This window comes from Podarcis gaigeae, assembly GCF_964106915.1.
Source record: "Podarcis gaigeae genome assembly, chromosome: 16".
NCBI lineage: Eukaryota > Metazoa > Chordata > Lepidosauria > Squamata > Lacertidae > Podarcis > Podarcis gaigeae.
The window spans coordinates 9950091-9976326 of record NC_139693.1 but is presented as its reverse complement, the minus strand read 5'-3'; the positions used below and the strand labels follow the sequence as shown (position 1 = coordinate 9976326).

Genomic DNA, 26236 nt, shown 5'->3' with positions numbered 1-26236 from the left:
TTAAGCTCCTCGGAGAAAAAGGTGGGATAGAAATGCAATAAAATAAATAAGACACAGGGGAGCAGAGTCTTCTGATTTAGTCCCGGAATGTCCCTATTTGCCCTGCTGGTGCTGCTGCCGCCGAATTTGGAGAGGAGGGTGAGCCAGCATTTGTTCTGAGCAGCGGTGATGATGGAGCATCCCATTGCCTCTACATGGCCGCTGCTGCCGGCCTCCTCCCTTGGCCCCTGGAGACCAGGTGAGAAGGAGGAGAGGTTGATGCTGCCACCCAGGGCCAGGCCCACGTGAAGCACTGGCTCTGAGGGGCAGGCAGAGGGCAGGGCCACCCTGAGCAGGAAGAAAGGAGGCGCAGAGCGGAATGCAAGGAGCCAGTGTGGTGTAGTGGTTAAGAGCGGTGGACTCGTAATCTGGTGAACCGGGTTCGATTCCCCGCTCCTCCACATGCAGCTGCTGGGTGACCTTGGGCCAGTCACACTTCTCTGAAATCTCTCAGCCCCACTCACCTCACAGAGTGTTTGTTGTGGGGGAGGAAGGGAAAGGAGAATGTTAGCTTCTTTGAGACTCCTTTGGGTAGTGATAAAGCGGGATATCAAATCCAAACTCTTCTTCTTGATTTTTTTAAAAAACGCTTTGGGCATCCGCGTCTAATCTTGCCCCTTTCTAAAAAAGATTTACACTGGTACCTCAGGTTACAGACGCTTCAGGTTACAGACACTTCAGGTTACAGACTCCGCTAACCCAGAAATAGTACCTTGGGTTAAGAACTTTGCTTCAGGACGAGAACAGAAATCGCACGACAGCAGCAGGAGGCCCCATTAAAATGGTACCTCAGTTTAAGAACAGTTTCAGGTTAAGAACGGACCTCCAGAATGAATTAAGTTCTTAACCTGAGGTACCACTGTATTGCTGTGTGCTTTTCTTTGTATAAATCTACTGAAATAAAAAATTAACTAATACTGGGATTAAGCGGGTCTTTCTCTAGGACGGTGGAGGGAGTCTGTGCTGTGCCCCATTGGCGCAGTGGCGGTGGCACTTGCCCATCTTCTGATAGGAAATGTTCTGCAGGGAGCGGGGGGGGGGCAAAAATTGGGGGTTGAGGAGGGTCAGTCGGTGGGGAGTGAGAAATGTCACTATTTTAATCTGAGGAATTTTGGAGGGTATGCTGTTTTCTCACCAGAAGCTGCCTTTTCCATAGAGGTGTGGGAAGTATGGTTCTTGCCAGCGGCGGAGCTAGGACACCCTGAGCAGCACACATGTCGTGCACCCGGGGGCAGGGCGAGCCACCCATGGGGCTGGCCAATCCGCCAGGGGGGGGCCGATCCCAGCGCGGCGACGTGATCCACCAGGGGGATTTTGTCATCCCGCTCAGGGATGACACCTGGGGCAGACCGCCCCCACCACACACCCCTTCCTATGCCCCTGGTTCTTACATGTTGTTATGTACTGAGTTGAATAGGATCCAAAGTGCAGCAGTCTGATTGGTCCTAGAACAATAGGATCCAAAAGGCAGCAGTCTGATTGGTCCTAGAACAATAGGATTCAGAATGCAGCAGTCTGATTGGTCCTAGAACAATAGGATTCAGAATGCAGCAGTATGATTGGTCTGCAGGAGCCACCCAATCCAGCTCCAGATGGAAGTGAATCCAATACCTGATTGGCCTACAGGAGAATTCCAGAATTAGCCAATCACGTACATCCCATTGTGTAAATAATGTATATAAAGCAGATACTTTGGAGGGACTTTCATTCCTCCTCACCACTATGAGCTGAATAAAGAGCATGAAATCCACTCTCGACTCCGAGTATATTTCACATGTCATCATTGGCCATCGTACAGTTGGTGCGAGAAAGGGGTGAGGGGCCTCCAGGCCTTTCCACCTGGCCCTCAGGATTCTCCCCAGGCCACACCCTTCACCAGCCCTGCTTTTCATCCTCCTTGAGTGTTCCTGCCTGGCTGGAATGTGCCTCTAAACCCCGATCGTGCCACTTCGCTTGCCAGGATGCAGGGCAGAGAGCGCTATGTGGCCTACCGTACAAAGAGAAAAGTTTGCATTTGATGCAGCTCTCAGGAGGGCTGTCCAGCATGGGATGCAGCTTTGCAAAAAGATTCCCCCACCCCGATGCAAAGGAAGAGGCTTTTTGATTGGGTGCTGGACCAATTCAGTTACCTGAGAAGGGACGTTGCTTTGAAATTCTGAACAGAGCGGAGGGTGGATGGTTACTGGTAGCCCAGTAGAAAATTCTATCAAGGTGTGGCAACAGCTATACAAAGCCACACAGATATTTTATCTAGGTGATAAGGAAGTAGAGAAAGTGTCCAAAATTCTTCCGTGGGGCGTGCCGGCCACAAAGCCATGAAAGACATTTTACACCTCCTGTTCCCAGCAATGCTATAAGTAGCTACTGCGTCACGTGAACAATAACCTCCCCCCTCCCACAAATGTACCCTTTTTGTATGCTCCGTAGAGGCTGGATGAGCAAATAAGGGCCGTCCAGCCATGAGGCGGCCTGAGAGCTTTGCCCTAGGTGGCAAATCTGGGCACGATTTAGAGGGGCACCTTTTGGGCAAGGTCCCCCGAGGACAGATAGAGGTTGTCAGTGCCAGGCCACCCTCAGCCCAACATGGTCATTGCTGCCCTCGTCCAGCAGCAGTGAAACACTTCCATAAGGACATAAAAAGTGTTTGCTGGATCAGGCCCATCTAGTCCAACATCCCATTCTCACAGTGGCCAGCCAGATGCCTGTGGGAAAACCGCAAGCAGGATTCGAAGACAAAAGCCCTCTGCCCTCCTGCGTTTTCCAGGAACTGGTACTGGAAAGCATTACTGCCTCTGGCCATCAATAACTTCTTCCTCCATGAATTTGTCCAGTCCTCTTTAAGCCACCCTAGCTGGTGGTTATCACTGCAGTGGCGTAGCAAGCCCAGGTGGTACCCGGTGCAGAAATCTTTTTGTTACCCCGCACCCACATCGACAGCTCGGGATAGGCTTGGGAATCACAGGTGGGCGGCGAATGTCCGGCCCCCCTTCCTACGCCTCTGCACCCCACCCCCGCGATTCCCAAGTACAGTGGTGCCCCGCAAGACGAACCCCTCGCAAGACGGAAAACATGCTAGATGAAAGGGTTTTCCGTTTTGGATGCGCTTCGCAAAACGAATTTCCCTATGGGCTTGCTTCGCAAGACGAAAATGTCTTGCGATTTCCTGCGGTTTTTTCCCCCTTCCCCCCCCTTTTTCTAAGCAGCTAAGCCGCTTATCAGCTGATCCGCTAAGCTGATAAGCCGCTAAAAGCCGCTAAAATGCTAATAGCGCTAATCCGCTAAGCTATCAATGGTCTTGCTTCGCAAGACGAAAAAACCGCTATACGAAGAGCCTCACGGAACGGATTAATTTCGTCTTGCGAGGCACCACTGTACCCCGAGCCGTTGGGGGAAGGGGGGAGCTATGCCGCTTTGCCGGGGTGCTCCCTCCTTGGCTCGATGTAAAGCGGCAAAGCGGGAGCTTCCCATCCCGGCTCGCCATAAGTGGCTCCTGCCGGCGGCGGAGGGATCCCACCGCCATCCATACGGCTCACGGGCAGCGCCAGTACAGTGAATGTGTGGCGTCACTATGCACAGCGCATGCGTGCGACACCACACATGCGTTGTATGTAGCGGTTTGCCACCAGCGGCACCCAAATGCCATACGGACGGAGGTGGGATCCTCTGCTCACGGCTGCAGCCGCGAATGGAGGATCCTCCATATGTAGCTGCGGTGGCGCAGTGGCTGCTTGGGCCGTCGTGCCCGGGTGGCAGGGCAAGCACGCCGCGGGGTGCCTTTTTGTCACCCTCCCAAACATGGAACCTGGGGCACACCGCCCCCCCTTGCAACGCCACTGTATCACTGCCTCCTGTGGAAGTGAGTTCCATAGTTTAGCTCTCTGCTGCATGAAGGAGGACTCCAGGAATCTCAGATAAAGATGTGAATTTGTACATTTAAACAAAGGGGACTGCAACCTCCCCAGGTTGTGATGTGGGAAGCTGTTGGCCCTGCAGTGTCTTGGTATTCATGCACAAACATTTGCATCAGGTCAAGTAGACCTGCCCTTATCCATTTCCCATTTTTGTCCTAGTTCTAGTTTCCCATCACATTCATTAATTTTTTAAAAAGTCCTCATGAAGTCGTATCAGTTTTGTACCAGTGAGATCCTTTTATACTTGCTGTACTTTTAATTTATATTCCTGTAGGGTGGGGATTAACGGCAGAAGAATGAAAAAGGATTTTGTGTGCCTTTATAGCAGCCAAGAGACTTGTACTGCCTGGAAGAATAAACATCAACACCTATAAATTTGCAATTAAAAAATCCTCATGAAAATTCATAAGTACCTTGAGTTCCATTGTGCCCGATAACCCCCCCCCCCTTTTTAGCAAAGACATTTCTGCATAATATATGGCATTTTGTAGGTTATATTCATTAAGATATTTTTTAAAAAATCAACTAATACATGCATGTTGTCTCCTAACATATTCATCTTCATATGCATTACTCGGCTGGAGAACTGCGCTGCAAAATTTCTGAGGAGTGCGGATTTCGAATAGGGGCTGCATTGCGGTTCGCATCTTGTGTCAAAAAGTACGACTTAAGCAGGTTTGCATTTAAATGCAAACTAAATTAAATTTCTCCCCCATCCCTTGCAAAGAGACAGGAACTTGCAGGAAATAAGCAATGGTACGAAGGCATACAGGTTTTATGACACTCTTCCAAGACAATTCCTCCCCACTCCATAAAATTACATTAGTCCATAATTATGTTTATAGCTCAGATTTTCATGGCTGGGCAGTGGTGGGGCATGGGGGTGGGGCAGACATGCCCTTCTTAAATCTCAGCCAGTCTGTAAGCTCCTTATGCAGCCACACCGGTTTCCTTAGATGCCTCCCACTTTTATTTCTTGTTGGAATTGTCTGCATTTGTGACTTCAATATTTCACCTTTAAGAAACTCCCCTCCATCTTGGGCTCCCTTCTCTTTGGAGTATTTCTGACCATGGGTTCTCACCCTGTACAGTGGTACCTCTGGTTATGTACTTAATTCGTTCTGGAGGTCCGTTCTTAACCTGAAACTGTTCTTAACCTGAAGCACCACTTTAGCTAATGGGGCCTCCTGCTGCCGCTGTGCCGCCGGAGCACGATTTCTGTTCTCATCCTGAAGCAAAGTTCTTAACCCGAGATACTATTTCTGGGTTAGCGGAATCTGTAACCTGAAGCGTATGTAACCCAAGGTACCACTGTAGTTCCTTAAGCTTTTTTGAAATTGGCTTTCTTAAAGCCCAGAGTGCATGTCTGACCACATTCAGCGTTCCCTTGCCTCTGTAACATGAAACCCAAGAGGACATAAGAGTCCCCTGTTGCGAGGCACAGAAAACAGGGTGTTTCCCTGGTAAGATGGGAGATTTGAAGCACATAGGAGTCTCCTGTTGTGATTTAGGTTCCAGCAGATGTGGTGCCGGGGTGCAAATATCTGCCCTGCACCCCCAAATTACCATGGATGGGTGGGGCGAAGCTGCACATTGCCAGCCATGGGGGGGGAGACTCTCCCCCATGCTGCTGCAGGAGAGCAATCCCCCAGAGGTTGGGAGGGAAGCTGCATGTCGGCCAGCCATATGGTTGGGGGGGTGCAGCTTCCATCCGAAGAAGAAGAAGAAGAAGAAGAAGAAGAAGAAGAAGAAGAAGAAGAAGAAGAAGAGTTTGGGTTTGATATCCCGCTTTATCACTACCCAAAGGAGTCTCAAAGCGGCTAACATTCTCCTTTCCCTTCCTCCCCCACAACAAACACTCTGTGAGGTGAGTGGGGCTGAGAGACTTCAGAGAAGTGTGACTAGCCCAAGGTCACCCAGCAGCTGCATGTGGAGGAGCGGGGAAGCGAACCCGGTTCACCAGATTACGAGTCCACCGCTCTTAACCACTACACCACACTGGCTCTCTGCAGGGATTGCTCTCCTCTCACGGAGGCTTGGGAAGGAAGCTGCATGCCCACCAGCCATATGGTTGACGGGGCGCAGCTGGCAGGTGTGCGGGGAAAGGGGAGGCCACTGGCAAAGCCGCGCAGCTCCCCCACTCACTGGGCGCCCCTGAGAGGCCAGCACCCTGGCGCAATGCACCACTAAGCCCTATGGGAAAGACGGCTCTGGTTCCAGCAAAGAATACAAAGGGCATCCCTAAACTGGGACATTTGGAGGGTGTGTGGGGGTCCCTGTTGCAATTTGGGATTAGAGCAATGCCCTGGCTGCAATGAGGGCGAAGGCTATCACATTGCAACATTCAGCAGCTCCCGGAGACGCAAGGCAATGGGGAAAGAGTCTCGGCAAGGCTTGGACATTGGAACAAAACCACACTGAACTAAAGCAACCTACAAACAGCAAGCTGTACTCTGCTTATCAACGTACAGAGAGGCCCTTGCAGTCTCCAGTTCTGACTTTTGAGATCCCATCACCTTAACCCCCTCTGTCAGGGTCAGACACACATGCAGCCCTTGGTTGTTTGGGCTGGGAGTGATAAAGAGTGTGGAATTGACACATCTTACCTGCAGGGCTGCAGCGCAGTTCCCAAGACCAACGGAGGTTAATGAAGATGTTTCCAAAACGGAGACCAGGATCATTTCCCCTGCTGGCCAAACAGAAAGGGCAGAAAATGAAAAATCCTACTGAGTCCAGCATCCCATTTCATTTCTTTTCAATTCAATCATTTGACAATTATAAGAACAATCAAGAAAGCTGTTCCAGAAGAAGTTATTCCTGCTCATGGTATTCTGCAAGAAAATAAATCCCACTGGAATTTGCTTTCACAGGAGGCAATAATTTTTTTGGCAATATTGTGTAAGAGCCCACCAGTTTCTTCAGTATTATTATTATTATTATTATTATTATTATTATTATTATTATTTGTATACCATGCTTCATCCGTAGATCTCAAGGCGGTTTCTATAGCCACTTGCCATTCTTACTTTTAGATGCTACTTTTGCCATTATAGCCAAGTCCAATACTTTATGAAGCCATTTATTCCAATAAGGGAGTGATGCAACTTTCCAGTTTTGAGCCCGTAACATTCTTGCAGGTGTTTACAGATAAGATGTAACTTCCTTATATTCTGTTTATGATAGGTGACATGTACTTCAGTAATGCTTTATTTATTTTTATTATGTATTTTGTATTACTGTATACTTTGTATACTGTAACTTTGAGTTGTGAGCCACCCTGAGACCTGCAGGTATTGGGTGGAATAATCATAATCATAATCGATCCAAGGGAACTTCCTACTTTGATATTTTTGCTTTGACTGTCAGAGCAAAATCTTCCAGTATTTTAGTGCAAAACTACAGGTCAACCACATAGGATAATTGCAGCAATTGTTAGCAGGCATAGGCAAACTCCAGCCCTCCAGATGTTTCGGACTACAATTACCATCATCCCTGACCACTGGTCCTGTTAGCTAGGCATGATGGGAATTGTAGTCCCAAACATCTGTAGGGCCGGAGCTTGCCTATGCCTGGTTAAAGACATTGTGCCTCTGAATACCAGTTGCTGGAAACTGCAGCTGGGGAGAGTTGCTGCCGGGCTCAGGTCCTGCTTTAGGGATTCCTGTTGGCTGGCCATGGTGAGAACAGGATGTGGACGAGATGGGCCACTAGGCTAATCCAACAGGCCCCTCTTCCATTTTTATGTTCCACTGTGCTTTTTGCATCTCTGGCATACTTTCAAATATGATTTATCTGTTGCTCCAAATGTTACAGGGGTGTAATCCCATTTCAAACTGCAGCTGGGAATATGCCTTCAAAAAGCCAACAGTCAGGGGAACAAAATATGGTACTAGACGTATGCTTGATGTTTTATTATGCTTTTATATTTGTTGGCAGCCACCCTGAGTGGCTGGGGCAACCCAGTCAGATGGGTGGGGTACAAATAATAAAATTCTTCTTCTTCTTCTTAGCTTAGTCAGCAAACCTTTTCAGCAGGGGGCCGGTCCGCTGTCCCTCAGACCTTGTGGGGGGCCAGACTGTATTTTTTTAAAAAAATAATGAACAAATTCCTATGCCCCACAAATAACCCAGTGATGCATTTTAAATAAAAGGACACATTCTACTTGTGTAAAAACATGCTGATTCACGGACCGTCCGCGGGCCGGATTTAAGAGGCGATTGGGCCAGATCCGGCCCCCAGCCCTAGTTTGCCTACCCATGGCTTAGAGGATGGTTGCCTTAAAGGGAGATTAGAGAAGTTCACAAGGGATGGGCAAATCTGTCTGTTTCAGGTTTTCTATTTTTCCCAATCTCATATTCAGTTCTCCACGTTGCAGCAGAGGTTTGTGGGATTTTGCTTTTTAAAGCAAAATGAAGATCCGTCAGCGTTTCAGTGCTAACTTCTCCTAATATGAACATGGATCACTAGCTTGGCCTTTGGGCTGATCTAGGAAGCCACTTCTGCTGTTCTTATGGGTAACGACATACCCTCCAACATTTCTCCGATGAAAATAGGGACGCCCTAGTCAATAATAATAATAATACCCCACCCATCTGACTGGGTTGCGCCAGCCACTCTGGGTAACTTCAAACAAATATTAAAACATAATAAAACATTAAACATTTAAAAGAACTTCCCTATACAGATATCATAAAGGTTTCATAGTTTCTTATCTCCTTGGCTCAGGGGTTGCATAACCTCATACACTCCAACATTTCTCCAAAGAAAACAGATGTCCTAAGGAAAAGCTGGACATTCCAGTATCAAATTGGAAACTAGGACAGCTTCTGTAAATCCGGGTCTGTCCCTGGAAAATAGGGACACTTGGAGGGTCTGTAGCGGTGAGGGATGGCTGCTGCTTCCACGACCGGCCTGTGGAATCTGATTGGCTGCTGTGAGGACAGGATGATAGGACAGGATGATGGACTAGCTGGGCCTTTGGGCGTGATCCAGCAGGTCCTTACGTTAATCCCTTCTACAATGAAATGAGATACCGCAGACGGTAAACATTTTTGTTGGCCCATCTCTCTTTAAGATTCAGTCCTTTTCATTTTGCTGACCTTTCAGGGTGCGTCAAATGTTCTGTGTGCCCCCGTGGTTGTTTTGTAACTGAGGGCTTAGCCACACTCACCTTTCCTCTTTCAAGGAACAGTCCGCCATTGAAAGCTCTGCGTCTGAGTGGCCTTTTATTTATTTTTTGCTTTGGAGATTTCACCTCAAAAACCCGCTCTTTAAAGCCCAAAGCTTTGTTGGAGGGGTTGTGGGAACCTTGGAACCTATTTTCATGCTTGGCGGGAATGCAAAATTCAGACCCTCCAACTGTCCCTTTTCTCCAGGAATAGTCCTGGATTTACAGAAACTGTCCTGAGAGCCAGTGTGGTGTAGTGGTTAAGAGCGGTGGACTCGTAATCTGGGGAACCGGGTTCGATTCCCCGCTCCTGCACCTGCAGCTGCTGGGTGACCTTGGGCCAGTCACACTTCTCCGAAGTCTCTCAGCCCCACTCACCCCACAGAGTGTTTGTTGTGGGGGAGGAAGGGAAAGGAGAATGTTAGCCGCTTTGAGACTCCTTAAAGGGAGTGAAAGGTGGGATATCAAATCCAAACTCCTCCTCCTCCTCCTCCTGGAGGGTCTGGGTCGAAATGCTTGGGGAGGGGAAACAGGCAAGCAAATGTGAATAATAAAAAACAAGAACTGTTTAATGTGACGACAGCCTGTTGCAGATCCAATTCAACACCATGGGTTCAGTTCCCATCAAGAAGCAATAGACAACCAGTGTGTTTTCGGGTGGGTTTGATTCCCTGTCTGCTAAACCTGCTCTGCAGGCCTGAGGCACCTCTTTGCTTTAATCCAAGGTACCCTGGCAACAGCATCCCTTCCCTGGTTACGCCCTCCGTGGCGACAGTGATGTCACCAGCTCCACCCGCTCTGGCATCCTCCTCCTCTCCCTCTTAGCAAACAGGGGTGGTGACCTAATGGGGGGAGAGAGAGAGGGAGAAAGAGAAAGAGAGAGAACGGGGTTTCCTCCTTGGCTTGTCAGGCCTAATGAAAAGGGTGGCATGCCAAAAAAAACCTTTCGAGATGGATGAATCTATCAGTTTCAGTTTCTCTCAGGACACGTTCATTCCATACATTTAAAGCGCTACGATATGCTTTAAATGGCTCCCAAAGAAGCCTGGGAGCTGTACAGTGGTACCTCGGGTTACATACGCTTCAGGTTACAGGCTCCGCTAACCAAGAAATAGTGCTTCAGGTTAAGAACTTTGCTTCGGGATGAGAACAGAAATTGTGCTCCGGCGGCGTGGCAGCAGCAGGAGGCCCCATTAGCTAAAGTGGTGCTTCAGGTTAAGAACAGTTTCAGGTTAAGTAGGGACCTCCGGAACAAGTTAAGTACTTAACCCAAGGTACCACTGTAGTTTGCTAAAGGTGCTGACAGTTGTTAGGAGACCCCTCCTTCCCCTCACAGGGCTGCAGTTCTCAGGAGTTTCCTTTGAAGAAAGATTGACTGTTAAAACCAGTGCTATTTTTTTGAGAAAAAGAGGTGCCAGAAGTCATAATGAAACCCCCCATGTTCTCTTATAATGGCAATGGTGCCCACCTGAGAGGTGCCAGAACTGAGTTCTGGTGATTTCTGGCTAAGAAAAGCCCTGGTTAAAACCACTCAGCAAATTGTAGCTCTGAGTGTGGAACAGGGACTTCTGAACAACTCTAAGCACCCTTAACAGCAATCAGGGGTGCCAATTTGAATAAAATATAGGGGTAGTGGGGTTCTTAACCCGAGGTACCACTGTCATTTGTTACAGGTGCTGAGAGTTGTTAGGAAACCCCACCTCCACCTCATATTTACAGTTCTCGGTTTCCCGCGAAGAGGGATTGGTTGTTAACCTGCTCTCTGCCTGGCTGGACTAAGCTCTTGAACTTTGACTGTCTACTTCAGCTCTTGCTTGCCTGGTTGGAGTCCAGCTGGACGTGCCCTTTTCCAGGATACTCCATTGAGTTTCCCTTCCCTCTTGGTTTTCCATTCCCGGACACCTGCCCCCTCCAACAGCCAGCCAGCACTTCATGTCCACTGAGTAGGATCAACTCTCCTGGTTGAGCTCTTTTGAGGCTTCCCGCCCCACCCACCCATAGGATCCCCCCCTCCCCGCTCCAAAGTTGCTTTTGTGATCCCCACCCACCCTTGTACCTGGGTCTTGCTTGCCACATCCACAGCAGACATTAAAAGAACCAGTGTGGTGTAGTGGTTAAGAGCGGTAGTCTCATAATCTGGGGAACCGGGTTCAATTCCCCGCTCCTCCACATGCAGCTGCTGGGTGACCTTGGGCCAGTCACACTTCTCTGAAGTCTCTCAGCCCCACTCACCTCACAGAGTGTTTGTTGGGAGGGAGGGAGGGAGGGAAAGGAGAATGTTAGCCGCTTTGAGACTCCTTAAAGGGAGTGAAAGGCGGGATATCAAATCCAAACGCTTCTTCTTCTTCTAAAAGGTGATACATCTTTTTTATACTGTCATGGATTCCCCCAAGAACCATGGGAACTGTAGTGAGTTAAGGGTGCTGAGGGTGGCTGGGAGACACACCTATTCTCCTCACAGAGATCCCGGGTTCTCCTATGCACTTTCGTGTGTTACAGTGGTACCTCGGGTTAAGAACTTAATTTGTTCTGGAGGTCCGTTCTTAACCTGAAGCACCACTTTAGCTAATGGGGCCTCGTGCTGCTGCCGTGCCGTTGTCGCACAATTTCTGTTCTCATCCTGAAGCAAAGTTCTTAAACCGAGGTACTATTTCTGGATTAGCGGAGTCTGTAACCTGAAGCGTCTGTAACCTGAAGCGTCTGTAACCCGAGGTACCACTGTATTTTCACAAAGATATACATTCTTACGCACACTTTACCCTAGCATGTACATTCTTTGCACACATTACTTGGCTGGGGAACGGCGCTTCAAGAGAAGTGTGAATTCCGACGGAAGACTGTATTTTGGTTCACCTGTTGTTTTGGGAAGTATGAATTGAGAACTCTGCTTTAAATAAGAACAGAGCTGGAATTCTCCCTCACCCATTAGGAATACAGGAAACTTCTTTCTACCCTGTTAGACCACTGGTCCATCCAGCTAGGTGTTTTCTACACTGACTGGCAGCAGCCTCTCCGGGATTTCAGGCAAATGCTCTGGACTTCCCCCTTAAAATAAAGCAATATTCTAGTCCTCAAGGTACGGAGAAGAGGGTTGATTTAAAGCTGACTTATAGCAGGACCACGGGGACATCTAGCTAACCACAGGTATTCAGGCATTCAGGCATCCCTAGCCCTCCCTGGGATTGAAACTTCAACATGCAAAACAGATGCTCTCCCACTGATCTATGTCCCTTTCTATTCTAGAATAATGACATGGAATTGGGATCTAACACTTTCCAGGGTCGCTTTAGTATTCAAATTAAGCTCCCAGCGTGCTGCAGCTCTTGACCTCTCCCGTATTTTAGCTCCCCTATGACTCCCCCACAAGGCATCCCTAAATTGAAAGCAAACCTTCCCTTCCCCAGTGCGAAAACAGGTGAGGCAGGAAAGGAGCAGCCTTTTCTCTCTTCAAGGAAACAGCTCCCCAGGGGCCCGTGTTTCCTTCTGAGTGCTCAGCCCAGCCAGTCCTGTGGGAGGTGGCCTTCCTCCCCGCCCCTTACCTGTGCTCAGGTGCTTCGGCTATAAATTCTTACCTGGAGGCGCTCGCTGGCAATCCCTGATCGCCCTGCTGCTCGGTCGACCTGCCTTGGGAGTTTACAAAAGCCCGTGAGGAAGTGTGCCTCGGACACCTGTCCACCCCACATCCCCGGATCCTCGCCATGGAACGGAATATCCTGCAGACGGTCGCCCTGGCCTTGATGCTCCTGGCATTGTGCCCAGGTGAGCAGATGGCAAAGTGGGTGGCTTGGAGCTTCGGGGGGGGAGGCGAATGGGGAGGGTGATCAGCCCCACAGATATTGTCGGGCAGGGGCAAAACCCCGTGGCAAATCTTGTGCTGGACTTTTGTCAGGCAAGGTGATAACAAAGGGGTGTTGGGCACCTTTAGCAGGTGTGTGGAAAGGGAGAATGGCAGACGGGTGTGGCTGGAGAAGGTGGAAGGAAGGAGAGTCGTTATTCTAGGGAACGGCATGCTCTTTCTCTGTGGAGGTGGGCTGGATGTTGTGGAGTCCTCGAGGTTAAGACCTGAGGCTCCTTCAGGCTGGGGGGGGGGTGTTTCGGTGGATGTATCCTGCTACATGTCATTGCCGCAATAATAATTCATTAGCTGTGGATTTATACTGGGCTGTCCGGACATCATTCTGCTTAGTTGTTTTGCAATGCTTGCCCCCGTGCTGGGAGCAGTGCTGGGTTACTTAGGGCACCAGCAAATCAGGGGCACCTCAGAAAAGGAGGAATTTTTTTGGGGGGGAAGAATTTGACATTTGAAGAAGTCACCACAGGAAAAATCAAGACTTGGTTGGACTTCTTTACATTTCCTTCCCTCTCTTTTCTGCATTTTTTTTGCTTTCTTTTGATTACTTATTCCCCACAAAACCAGGGGGGTGTCCTACTACCAGTGATCGAAATACTGCGAGGAAATCAGATCGTAAATCTGTGTTTTGTTTTGCGTCATTTTGCAGATTTTATTTTACGGTTTAGCATTGTTTGTATTTTGAACCGCATATGGTGAGGGGGCACATAATCATTTCAGTGCTTGGGGCCTCTAAGTGTCTTCAGCCCTTCCTGGTTAACATGGGATTGGTGTCCAGAGGGGCCCTAGGCAGAATCACGAAATCCTAGAGTTGGAAGGGACCCCGAGGGTCATCTAGTCCAACCCCCTGCAACGCAGGAATCTCTTGCCCAATGTGAGGCTGAAACCCATGGCCCTGAGATTAAGAGCCTCATATAAAAAGAGAGAGAGATTAAGAGCCTCGTGCTCTACCGACTGAGCTATTCCACCAATAAAATAAATGCAGACATTTGTGGTATAAAAAGTTGCAGGATTTCAGCAGGTGAAGTTACAGGATGTGTACAAATGGGGGAATGAAGCAGTCTGTCTGCTCAGAAACTCTTCCAGGTGCAGCCGGGACTGGGAGTGGAATCCCGTATAACAGCCCTGTACCAACATAATCATAAACGTACAATTTTTTAAAAATGAGATCTGGAGAGGGTCCAGTTTTGTAAGGAGATCACTTTAATCTCCAGCTCATTTGTTATCGTTCCTGAGCACAGGAATGTAGATGAAAGGAAAACAAATCAGGGGCATGGGAGAGTGGGCAGAGGCCTTTTAAAGTATTGGCCTCTTTTCCAGGAAAACTGATCCTACAATAAATCTGTTGGCCTTCAGGTGCCAACGCTTTAAAGTGTCTCTTTGTTGCTTAGGTTAGGCGGGGTTTTTTACTCATATATATATATATATATATATATATGGAGGCATAATTAGGGTTCCTTAAGGAATTTGATCTTAGGAAGCAGGTCTTTCTAGCTTGGTGTTGCCTACACGGGCTGGCAGCAGCTCTCCAGGTTTGTAGGCAGGAGAGATTTCCAGCCCTACCTGAAGATTAAATATGGGGTGTTCCGCAGGCAAAGCATGTGCTCTGCCGCTGCCCTGGAGCCCTTCTTTTAAATATAATAGTATGATTCTAGTCCTCATGGTTTTGAACAAACGGCTGCTTTTAAACAGGAACATATGAAGCTGCCTCGTACCATCTAGCTCAGCAATGCCTACACTGACTGGCAGCAGTTCTCCAGGGTTTCAGGCAGGAGAGATTCCCAGCCAATGCCGGGAACTTGGGTCCTTCTGCATGCAAAGTAAATACTCTGCTCCTGAGCTATGGGTGTTTGCCAGCTCTAATGCACATCCCTAAGGCACGAGAGGAGCGGAACATAGCGATCCATCGAGTTTCGCACTTCCCTGAATGTGGGCATGCAGGTTTCGGCTAAAAAAAGAGTCATTTAAAAATGCTATTTGGAAAGAAAATGTATTTAGAAATGTGGAAGTTGAGATGGTTGTAGCCAGTGCTAAATCCTAATCAGAGTAAGCCCATTAAAGTTAATAAACAGGAATGACTTAGGTTGGTTAATTTAAACATGTCTAGTGTGAGAAAATTAGGGTTGCCATATGTCCTCTTTTTCCAGGACACATCCCCTTTTTCATGGGTAGAGTTGTCATAGTGATCCATAGTTAAAAGTGGAAGTCAGCAAATACGTCTTCTTTTTTGCTCTTTAAAATATGGCAACGTTAGGCGGAATCTACTTGGAGGCAACCCAACGTATATTTAATAGAAAAATGCATTTCAATCATATCTAAATGTGGACTTCCATCCATTTTTAAACACACACACACTGTAGATTAATGAAAAAGCAGGAGTGCAGGGATGTCTATGGGGACACCTGAGAAAAGAGAAGGAAGGGCTGTAAATCAGACCGATCCCAAAACCAAACAGATTTTCCTGCTGCGAGGAGGAGGAAGGCTTTTCGATAAGGAGAACAGTCCTCCCTTTAGAGGAGGGGGAGAAACAAATTCTGACTCAACCCAAACTGGGAGTGTGATGTGGGAGTGTGTCAATAACAAACCTTGTTAAGACAAACAAGCTTTCCTCTGGTACAGTACTCCTGGACGTGGAAGCTCTACCAGCTGGTTGTCTATTAGGGCTGTAATACTTCAACTAAGGAAAAAGCAAAGGCTGCTTTTTGTGGGGCTGTGGGGAGATTTCCCCTTCCCACTGCTTTCTTCAGAGCCTCCCTAGTGCCCCCTACAGGTGTCATTTTTTGTGCATTCATGATGATCACCAGGGCCGTTATGCGTGCAGGGGCGGAGGAAGGGGGCAGTGGGGGTGGTCCGCCCCAGGTGTCATCGCTGAGGGGGGTGACATTCGACGTGCCGCCCACCCGCGACTCCCAAGCCTACCCTGAGCTGTCGGGGGAGGGGGGAGCTGCACCGCCTTGCTGGAGGCCTTCCCTCCTCCCCCCTTTGTTTTGACAGCTCAGGGGAGGCTTGGGAGTCGCGGGCGGGTGGAACGAATGTCACCCCCCTCAGTGATGACACCCGGGGCGGACCGACCCAGCATGCATATGTCATCCCCCTCCATGATGACACCTGGGCTGCTTCGTGGGCGGGGGGAGCCTCCCCTGAGCTGTCAAAAAGAAGTGGGAAGGGAGGAAGGCTATTGGCAAAGCAGCGCAGGCCCCCCCCATCCAGGAAGCAGCCTGCCATGGGGGTCTTGCGTTGGCCGTTGTGCCCCCCGGGACACTCACCCTGTCGCCATGTGCGACACTTCAGGTGCCAGAGCAGCTAGCTCCGCCTCTTTATGCGTGACCCTGTTTTCTGTCCTGTTTTTTATGCCTGCAAAAGTTTCGGGGCAGACATCGTCCTGCATTTCCAATCAGTGCATGCCCCTTAAACTTCCTGCTGAAAGCCTGTCACCATGATTGTTTTCCTCTCGGAGTGATACTGGATGAAGATTTTTTTAAAACCCCAAAAATCCAGCATTCTTTGTGTGGGGGAGGAAAGGGGGAATGACAAAGGCCCAGGAGGCTGATTCAGACCGTGGGTTCATCTGGCTCAGCCCTGTCAACACAGACTGGCAGCCTCTCTCCAGGGCTTTAGACTGGGGGGTCTTGCATATCTTCCAACATTTCTATGGTGAAAATAGGGACACCCTGTTACAGATAGGTAGCCGTGTTGGTCTGCCATAGTCAAAACAAAAAGGTATCTGAATAAGTGTGCATGCACACGAAAGCTCATACCAAGAACTGACTTAGTTGGTCTTTAAGGTGCTACTGGAAGGAATTTTTTTTGTTTATAGGGACACCCTATTCAACAACACTCCTGCCAACCTAGCAGTTCGAAAGCACGTCAAAGTGCAAGTAGATAAATAGGTACCGCTCCAGCGGGAAGGTAAATGCCGTTTCTGTACGCTGCTCTGGTTCGCCAGAAGCGGCTTAGTCATGCTGGCCACATGACCCAGAAGCTGTACCCAGGCTTCCTCGGCCAGTAAAGTGAGATGAGCGCCGCAACCCCAGAGTCGGCCACGACTGGACCTAATGGTCAGGGGTCCCTTTACCTTTTATTCAACAACAATGTGGGACATTCTGCATGCTAAGGCTAAGCAATGCAAATTCAGTTTGCATTCAAAAGTGAAGTTTTGTAATTTGCACTTTCCACAGTAATTGGCAAACCGAAACCCAGAGTCTTTTGAAATTTGCAGTTCTTCAAGAATGTAGAGTTCTCATTTTTCCAATCTTTTATTTGATTTGTTGTATCTCTAGGCCACTTTTCAATCGAGTGAATCTCAAAGAGGTTCACAAGCAATAAATAGCAACAACGTAATAAGACATAACAGATCATCACGAATATGAGAAAAGATGCATTAGTGGGCGGTAGGTATAAAAAGGCTGACTACCCCTGATCTAATCCAACTCCCTGCAATGCAAGAATACGCAGCTGTCCCTTACAGGGATCGAACCTGCAACTTTGGCGTTATCAGCACCATGCTCTAATCAACTGAGCTATGCAACTGATGCTGCTGGACTACAACTCCCAGCATCCCCAGCTGCCAGCATGGGGGTTATGAGAACTGGAGCCTGACACCTGGAGGGTATCACCTTGGCTGCCTTTGTATTTTTACCACCAGTAAGAAACCTGTAGAGCCTCCAGTTTCCCAAATCCCATCATCCCTGACCACTGGCCATGCTGCTTGGGCCTGATGGGAGATGGATGGCGTCCCAACAGTTTCCCATCCACAGAAATAGTGTATCCTGGAAGAGGGTCATGGATGGCTCACCCAGGGAGTACTCTGCGCTGCAGCATTTCGTTGCAGTGTCCATTTTAGGAAGGTGTTCATTAAATTAGTATTTTTTTAAGGGACAGAACTAAATAAAAGAACAGAGAACAGTCCAAACCTGGACTGTTTGTTGTGTCCTCTAAAAAGAAAACTACCCCTGCCATTTCAAGGCCATCTTCCTCCACTGCCAGAGGCAATGTGCTTCTGAATACCAGTCAGCTGGGAACTGCAACTGCGGAGAGTTGCTGTTGCACTCTGGTCCTACTTGTGGGGTTCCCATCTGGTTGGCCACCATGAGAACAGGACACCAGACAAGATGGTCTCTTTCTGCCTGATCCAGCAGGGCTCTTCTTAAGTTCTTAAGGCCTGGCCAGGCATGTTAAAAGCAGAAGGATTTTTGGAGCAAAACTCATGGGTTGAATGCTCTTTGGATAAATAACGCCACTTCCAGACTCACAGCGGATGGGGAAGGCTCCAGGATGATGCTGGCCACACGCGGCTGTTTTTGTGCATGCCATCTGCCAGTCTCCTACAGAAGCAAGCACAGGGCAGAGATCAATAAAGAGATGTCACTCTTCCTTGCCTATGTCATATCTCCCTGCCCTTGAGATCCCTTACAGTTTGGACTGGACTTGGCTGCACATGCTCACTCGTTGCCTAGTATTTTAAGTTTCCCTGCGCCTATCAAAGAGGCAGCTGGCCTGGTGACTATACACAGCTGGTATTTTCCTCAGGATTTTTGGAAGCAGTCCAGCGTTAGAAAAATAGACTGATTACCCAAAACCGTTCTTTTGAATGTGCCATCCTAGCCAAGTGGAACCTGTGGCACTCCAGAATGTCTACAACCTCCCACCATCCCTGACCACTGGCCATGCTGGCTGCAGGGGCTGATGGGAGTTGGAGTATAACAGTGTCCAGGCTCCCCATCCCTGTTTTACACCTAAGTGCATTTCATGTGTGATCCCTGATAGGTTGGGACATGTGTCTAGGAAATGGGTACAGGAACAACAGGAAGGCCTCTTCTTCACCAGCCACAAATCATTCAGGTGTTTCCCCAAAGTGGGTCATTAATGGGATTCTTTGCTATCTTCCCAGTGATCTCGACCGCCACAGAAACCTCCGACTCTGAACCCTCAACAATAACTTCCCCACCGGCAACCACGTCTGAAACCTCTTCAACAGAAGATTCCTCCACAGGACCAACCACCGGTGAGGAAACCATGAACTCTCAAGGGACAGAAAACCCCTCCCCTTCCCCAAAGGGATCCACAGAAACCCCCACATCCTCAGGAGAACCCCAAAGTTCCACAGCAACTTCCACAACTGGAACCCCACTAATAACATCCCCTACAGAATCCTCCACAACAGCAACCACCTTTGAGGGAACCACAAAATCCCATGTGACAGAAATCTTCAGCGCCTCTACAGAGGGATCCACGGAAACCCCCACATCCTCAGGAGAACCCCAAAGTTCCACAGCAACTTCCACAACTGGAACCCCACCAATAACATCCCCTACAGAATCCTCCACAACAGCAACCACCTTTGAGGGAACCACAAAATCCCATGAGACGGAAACCTCCACCGCCTCTACAGAGGAATCCACAGAAACCTCCACATCCTCAGGAGAACCCCAAAGTTCCACATCAACTTCCCCACCTGGGACCACCCCAACAGCAGCCCCGACTGACCCCCCTTTAACGAATTTCAATATCACTTACCACATTGCAATGGATTTTACTGAGGACTTAAAGAATCGGTCCTCCGAAGCGTACCAGAACCTGAAGGCGAGAATCAGGAAGATGGTAAGTTTTACAACCTTTCCACCCCCCTGGGGGAGGGGGCACAGGGGAGGGGGAATGTTGCCCCCCCAGCCTCTCAGTATGGTGAAGGGGTGGGGCCTGCTCATCTGTAAAGAGTAAGGCAGGTATCTCTCCCCTTCCCCGGAGCTATGAAGGAGTCGGGGAGCTGCATCTAAGGTCCCTCTAGACCTTGGCTTAATGGTGACTGTAAACCCCTTTCTGAGTGCAATCTCTCTTTTTTTTAAATAATATTTATTAAAGATTTTCAAATATAACAGAAAAAGAAAAACATCCAAATTTAAAATCTTATTTTCATTGGCATCTTTCCAGGACTTCCCCTCCCCTCCCCCTCTTGTATTCCAATTCTTTCAAATAAATTCAGCAAATACTTACCCCAAGTTTTAAACTTATTATCATTGACCCAATTTAAAAATATTTTCCCATCCCCTAAAATCGACCTGTTCCCTTCCACGAGTTCCCCTCTTTAATATGCAATACAGATTAGAATAAAGAAAATAGAAAAAAGAATAAGATATAATTTAACACCCTTTGGATTCCAAATTTCCCTCCCCCCTTTCCCGGTTGCGTTCCCAATGTCCATCAATGTCTACTGTCGTCCTGGAGCTCCCACATCTAAGCCATAGTCCTTCACCAGTCCGCTTTGCCGTCTTTTTAATAGTCTTTGCCGTCTTTTGGTCATCTTTAGTTTCGAATGTCCAATCTTGGAAGGAGTCTGTCTCAAAAAGGTCCATTTTTTCCATCCAGATCTTTGTGTTTAAGAGTAAAAACTCCAATTTTATTTCTTTAGACCTTTCAAATCTGGATGTCCCAAATGTTCCCACTTCCAACTTTGTCCAGTTCTTATTATTCTTGTTGTTCTTGTTGATCTCTCTCCTCCTTTTTTCCCCCTGCTCTCCTGCACAAATGTTCTAATTCCAAAGGCTTCTAATTCCTCTGCAGAGGCTTTGTTATTCAGGAACAAAACATTACGTCAAGTCCCTTCCATTCTTCAATAGATAAATCTATTGTCTCCTTTAGTGTATAGACCTCTGTAGACAAAATAGTGTTCCATTTCTGCAGTTTCCCAGGAGATAAAAAGTCCTATTCAAATTCCATGCCAGCAATACTTGTAGTGTCCCACAGCTCCTCTAGAGGGATTATAGTAACTCAGTTTCCTTCCAGATCACACCCAACAGTCAAAGTAACTTGTTATTCCTTGTTTTAAACAATTTATATCCAATTTGTAACAAATGTAACCGGCAAAGTCGTCGTAACAAAGTTCTCTTTTTGTTCTTCCGCTTTGACAGCTCCTTTGACAGCTGTCAAAACCTCTATTTCTCCTCTCCCGGCGCTCTCACGGATCGCTCCCGGGGTTCCGGGGGGGGGGGTGTTGCATTTTAATTCACATTCCACTTTTCTCCTCCAGCCCAGTCTTATAATTTTCCATCGCGAAATTAATAACTTTATCAAAATAAGGTTGCGCTCGATCTTAGTTGTCTAATCCTTTGCTTTAACTCCTCTACAACAGGGGGGAGGTTGACTTCCTTTTTGCACCTCCCCCGCTCGCTCCGAATTTTTTTTAAAAAATTTCCCCCTTTTTAATCCAAGTTCCAATTACTCACGGGTTATTCTTTTAAGTCCAAATTTTCAATGGAAGAAGTCAGCGCTCTCCGTCGAATGGCATGCGGCTTCGCTCGGCAGGGGAAGCGGAGGACTCATAGCACCACCACCCCCTGTCACCCGCTCCGTAGCCTTTAAAAAGGCTCCTTCGCGGGTCGGGGGGGCGCAAACGGTGCCCGCCGAGTCACCATGCCCATGGGTTTCAGCGCCCATGGTTTTTGAGGGTCCCCGCGTCGCCGGCGCGGTAGAACCCAGCCCCTGCCGAGCAGGCTCCCTCCGGAGCTCGGAGGGAGTCCGCCATTCGGCGATGGCGCCAACCCGGAAGTCCTGAGTGCAATCTCGTCTAGCTATGGCTGCCCCACACTTTTCCCTCTGTGACTCTGTATCACAGGGGAGGGCAGAACCAGTCAAGGATTGGGCCCTAGAAACTGAGTTTATCTCCTAATACAAAATGTGTACCTCCCCTTTCTTCCACAGTATGATGACATTTACAACTGCTCTACGTGCGCTGCTAAATATGGGACATATCTTGGATTCACTGTGAACGGATTCAGGTATGGAAGGTGGATTAAATGAGGGCTGGTGAAAAGTGTCATGTTGGGTTTTCTGGTTCTTACAAAAACAAGAGCAGCTTAACTGCACCCACCTGCTCCCAACCCTACGTTGACTGCAAGGGTCTCATTCAGAACAGCTTGTCCTCTTTCTGTAGTGCTGCAAAATACAGCTCTTGCTGCTGAAAGCTTAAGAAATACCTTCACCATGCTCTTCAATATCCTTTAGTGTTGCCCAATTACCTGTAAAGTACTTCACAGCCACATGGAAACATGAAAGCAAGCTGCCAGGGCTAGGTTGGTAGCTCTGTTCATTGAAGGCAAGAGCAGTAAAGGGGTCCCAATGCCAACCAAGTGTAAACTGTTTAATTATTACATTTAATTTTACTGTTTACTATTAGATTTGAATGAATTCTTGAATATTGCTTTATTTGATACAAGTTGTTTATTTTAAAGTTATTTTGAGTTTTTTGTATTGGATCAGATTGCTTTATTATTAATGTTTGATGTTTTATTATTATTTTTATATGTGTTGGAAGCCACCCAGAATCCTGGGAGCTGTAATTTGTTGCAGGTCCTGAGAGCTGTTTGGAAGTCCCTTTTCTCCTCCCAGAGCTACAATTCCCAGATTTTCTTGGGGAGAGGGATTGGTTGTTAAACCACACTGGAAATTTGAGCTCTGGGAAGGAAACAGGAGCCGCCTAAAAATTCTTGGCACCCTTAAGAACCTGCAACTCCCAGGATTCTTTGGGGGGAATCTACATCTCTTCAGTGTGGTATAAGTTTGCTGTAAATGGATGATGTGGAGAGATAGGTAGATAGATAGATAAGTTGTGTACCTTCCTCCTAGGATTACAGGGTGGTTTACAATATAAAACAACAGAAAATACATAACATACTAACAAACAAAAGCAACAGAAAAATTTAAAAGGCGAGATAGATGGTTTAATTAACCAAAAGCCCAAGAGAAGAGGAATATTGTTACCTGGAGCTTAAATATATGTAATGAAGGTGCCAGGTGAACCTCCTTAGGGAAAACATCCCACAAGCCTAGTCAACCTCTCACAGAGGAAGGGCCTCAGATGATGATCAAAGGGTCCAGGTTGGTTCCTATGGGAAGAGGCAATCCTTGAGATACTGTGGTCTTGAGCCATTCTGTATATAAGAGACAAAGACCTGTTGTGTCTTTATTTTCTTACATTAATCATGCTTCTTGATATACAAACATGCCATGGAATAATTTCAGCTCAAAATTCATTGGATGTGGCATCTGTGTACACCCACTCGTACACAATTTGGTCTGAAACATACAGTTTCTCCACTCCCATTTGGACGGCCACATTTCAAATCCAACATTTCCACTTTGAATATGAATTCTCTGCACCACCACCGGTACAAATCATAGTGATGCGAGGGAACTGAAAAGTCACCTAGTGCAACCCCATGCCAATGTGCAGTAAATCCACGGCCACAGCATTGTTGATAGGTGGCACTCTCCACAATAACCCTAACAAAGAGGGGTGAAACAGTTTCTGAATCAGCAAGTTCCACTACTGAAAGTCTTTCAGGGTTGTTTCTTTCGGGCCAGGCACTGAAGATGTATTTCCACAAAACGTTGTACAACATTGAAGTGCCTTGGCGTGCTCAACACAGCCAAGCACTACATTCCAGGGCCAGAATGCAGAATGCTCAGTGGCAGAGGATCTGCTTGGCATGCAGAAGGTCCCAGGATCAACCCCCAGCTTCTCCAGGTAAGGCTGGGAAAGACCCCCGGTCTAAAACCCTGGAGAGCTGCTTCCAGTCAGTGCAGATGATACTGAACTGGGTGGACCAATGGTGCAGCTCACCATATAGCAACTTCTTCTTTTCCTCTGTTTCTGCAAAGCATGCATGTTCCTCCACTGCAGGGGGAAGGAATAAAAGGCCCTTGAGGTCCCTTCTACCTCTACAATTCTGATTTCATGCCAATTTATGCTCAGGCAAAAAACAATCCTCTCTGGCTGCGTTCCCTGGCAAAGCCAGAGATTTAAACTGAGGACCTTCTGCATTCAAAGCAGTTGCTCTTCTGCTGAGTGATGGGAGTGTGGGGCTGTCAAGCTGCAGTTCCAGATCCGCCAACACTTCTCTTTTCCCTTTCCAACGTACAGAAATGGCTCAGTGGTGGCAGATACAACGCTACGCTTCGAGAAAAGCGCAGATGTTTCCACCGAAGTGATCAGAACTGCTCTGAGCAACACAACAGAAGACCAATGGCAGGGTCTCAACCTGACTCAGATTGAAGGTGAAGGGCTGAAGGATGAACGGGGGGGGGGGGGCTGGCTACTAAAGCAAAGCATCCCTCAGGCTGTGTCTGCGACACAAGACTCAGAGCCCCTCATGCATCTCTAGGCACAGAATTCCCTTCCTGGAAGTCTAGGCAGGTTTCCGGCCCTCTGTACTGAAACTGGGATGATTTCTGTAGATTAATATGCACACCGCAGATTGCATTATGCAAAACAAGAGCATGACGCTCAGGCATCAAACACACCAAATATTTATGGCCCTTTGGTTGGACACCAAAGTAGCACTAAACCTCTCCATCTATTGGCACAAGGATTTCTCTCTGCACAGGGGGACGCTCTCCTCTCACCACACCCCTCATGAAACTGCTCTGGGGGTTCCCCTCAAACCTCTGGAGCAGATCTGGAGAGGACACAGGGTTCACTTGGGCGGGGAGGGAGGAGAGGATGAAATGTCCCATTAAGCAAGCAGCAAGCCATGTGAGGACAGGACGCAACAGCTGCATGCCGCCCATTTCAGCTTGCCCCCAAGTATCCTAGGAACAGTGTTTGAGCGCTCACAGAGCCATGATTCCCAGCATCCTTAACAAACCGCTTCACAGGATCCTTGCAGATATCCCATGCATTTAAACATATGGTGGGTACACAGGAAGAGGCATGTAGTGAGGTTCCAGAATCCAACTACTTTTACCACAGATGATCTACCCAGTGAGCTATGGGTCTTCCCGACAGATTTCCCATTCCTTCCCAAAGGGAGAGGAGTAAATGGACATGGAGGGGACTCCCACCCGAAAAACCCATTCCTACCTACACATTCCTTCCATTGCGGGGTGATGGTGGGCTGGAATGCTTGACTGTAGAGGCAGCTTCCGGGTCTCCTTCCGGGGGCTCCTCCTGCTCCAGCTGGAGGACCCCTCTCGCCCCATTGACCTGCTTCCTGCTCAGGTGGTGCCCATAGAAAGAGCAGAAAGAGATGCTCAAACTTCAATAACCCCCGCAGGTGACTGTGTATGGGGATGGAGATCAATGGAACTGAAAAGGGCTGGGAGTGGGACAAATGCAAAGAAGGGGGCTTCCCGTGATTCTGAAAGTAAGACTCCAACCCAAGCTTGAGCACCTCTAGGCCCAATCCCTGAGCAGGGCAGCAGGCCTGCCTCTTCTTCCTCCCCCACAAATCTCTTCCTTCAGGGAGGGGTCCTAATGAGATATTTTCCTTTCACCTCAGTGACCAAGCAGGAAATGCCAACACCGCCTTCTCCCACCACGACTAGCACCAGCTCAAAGACACCCGCACCTAAGCCCCCCACAGAGAAAATGTTCATCATCACTTACCACATCACAATGAATTATACTGAGGACTTGTCAAATTCGTCCTCCGAAGCATACCTCAACTTGACTAAGAGAATCGAGAAGATGGTAAGTTCTTTGGCCTTTCCACCCCCCTGGGGTAGGGGGCGCAGGGGAGGGAATGCTGCCCCCCCAGCCTCTCAGTCCGGGTGTGGGCTGGGGCCTGCTCATCTGTAAAGAATGGGGCAGATATCTCTGTGCCACTGCAGAGCTATGGGGCTTCCAGGTTTGTGACGCAGTTTCCTGGGGATTGTCAGCCCCTATATGCAGTCTTCAATTCCCCCTCGTCCCTCTGCCCCACACATTCTCCTCTGTGCCTTTCTTTTCCTGTGGGGTGGGGTGGGGCAAACAGAAAGTGAGAAGGCTGACTTAATCCCAGCCAAGTCACAAGCCTCAGAAAAAGAGTTAATAGCATAATACAACATTCGTACTACCCTTTTCTTTCCGCAGTATGAGGACGTTTTCAACTGCACAGGATGCTCTGATGAGGGGAAATATCTAGGATACACGGTGAATTCTTTCAGGTACGGAAGGGGGATTAAATGAGGGCACCCACCTGAGCTAGGTGGTTCGTGGGTCCAGCTGAGTCTAGGGCAGCTTCCTGTGTCTCTCTGTGTTTCTGCTAAGCATGTACATGACTCCACTGCAGGGGGGTGGAATAGATGGCCCTTGAGGTCCCCTCGACCTCTACAATTCTGGTTTCATGACAGTTGATGCTCAGGCAGAAAACAATCCTCTCTGGCTGCGTTCCCTGGCAAAGCCAGAGATTTAAACCAAGGACCTTCTGCATGCAAAGCAGCTGCTCTTCTGCTGAGTGATGGGAATGTGGGGCTGTCAAGCTGCAGTTCCAGATCCGCCAACGCTTCTCTTTTCC

At 48.3% G+C, this 26236-nt stretch overlaps 1 protein-coding gene and 1 long non-coding RNA gene across 10 annotated transcripts in view; one reads left to right on the top strand and one right to left on the bottom strand.

Annotated features, from left to right (window-relative positions):
• Positions 1 to 5669: 5669 nt before the first annotated feature.
• LOC310833555 lies at positions 5670 to 12760 on the bottom strand. The gene is made up of 3 exons (XR_014558787.1): positions 12691 to 12760; positions 9825 to 9960; positions 5670 to 6639 (listed from the first exon to the last, which is right to left on the bottom strand). It is a non-coding gene; the product is annotated as an uncharacterized lncRNA (long non-coding RNA).
• Positions 12511 to 26236, top strand: part of MUC1 (mucin 1, cell surface associated) — a 36740-nt gene continuing 23014 nt past the window's right edge. For 2 of the 9 annotated variants that reach the window (XM_083715581.1, XM_083715578.1), the window contains exons 1-6: positions 12519 to 12877; positions 18859 to 19568; positions 21663 to 21739; positions 23884 to 24017; positions 25241 to 25431; positions 25813 to 25886. In XM_083715581.1, the coding sequence (XP_083571707.1) occupies positions 12817 to 12877; positions 18859 to 19568; positions 21663 to 21739; positions 23884 to 24017; positions 25241 to 25431; positions 25813 to 25886 (1247 nt within the window). In that variant the 5' untranslated portion in view covers positions 12519 to 12816. Of the gene's footprint in view, positions 12878 to 18858; positions 19569 to 21662; positions 21740 to 23883; positions 24018 to 25240; positions 25432 to 25812; positions 25887 to 26236 lie in introns of all 9 variants that reach the window. The other 7 variants (XM_083715577.1, XM_083715576.1, XM_083715580.1 and 4 more) reach the window with 7 other exon arrangements.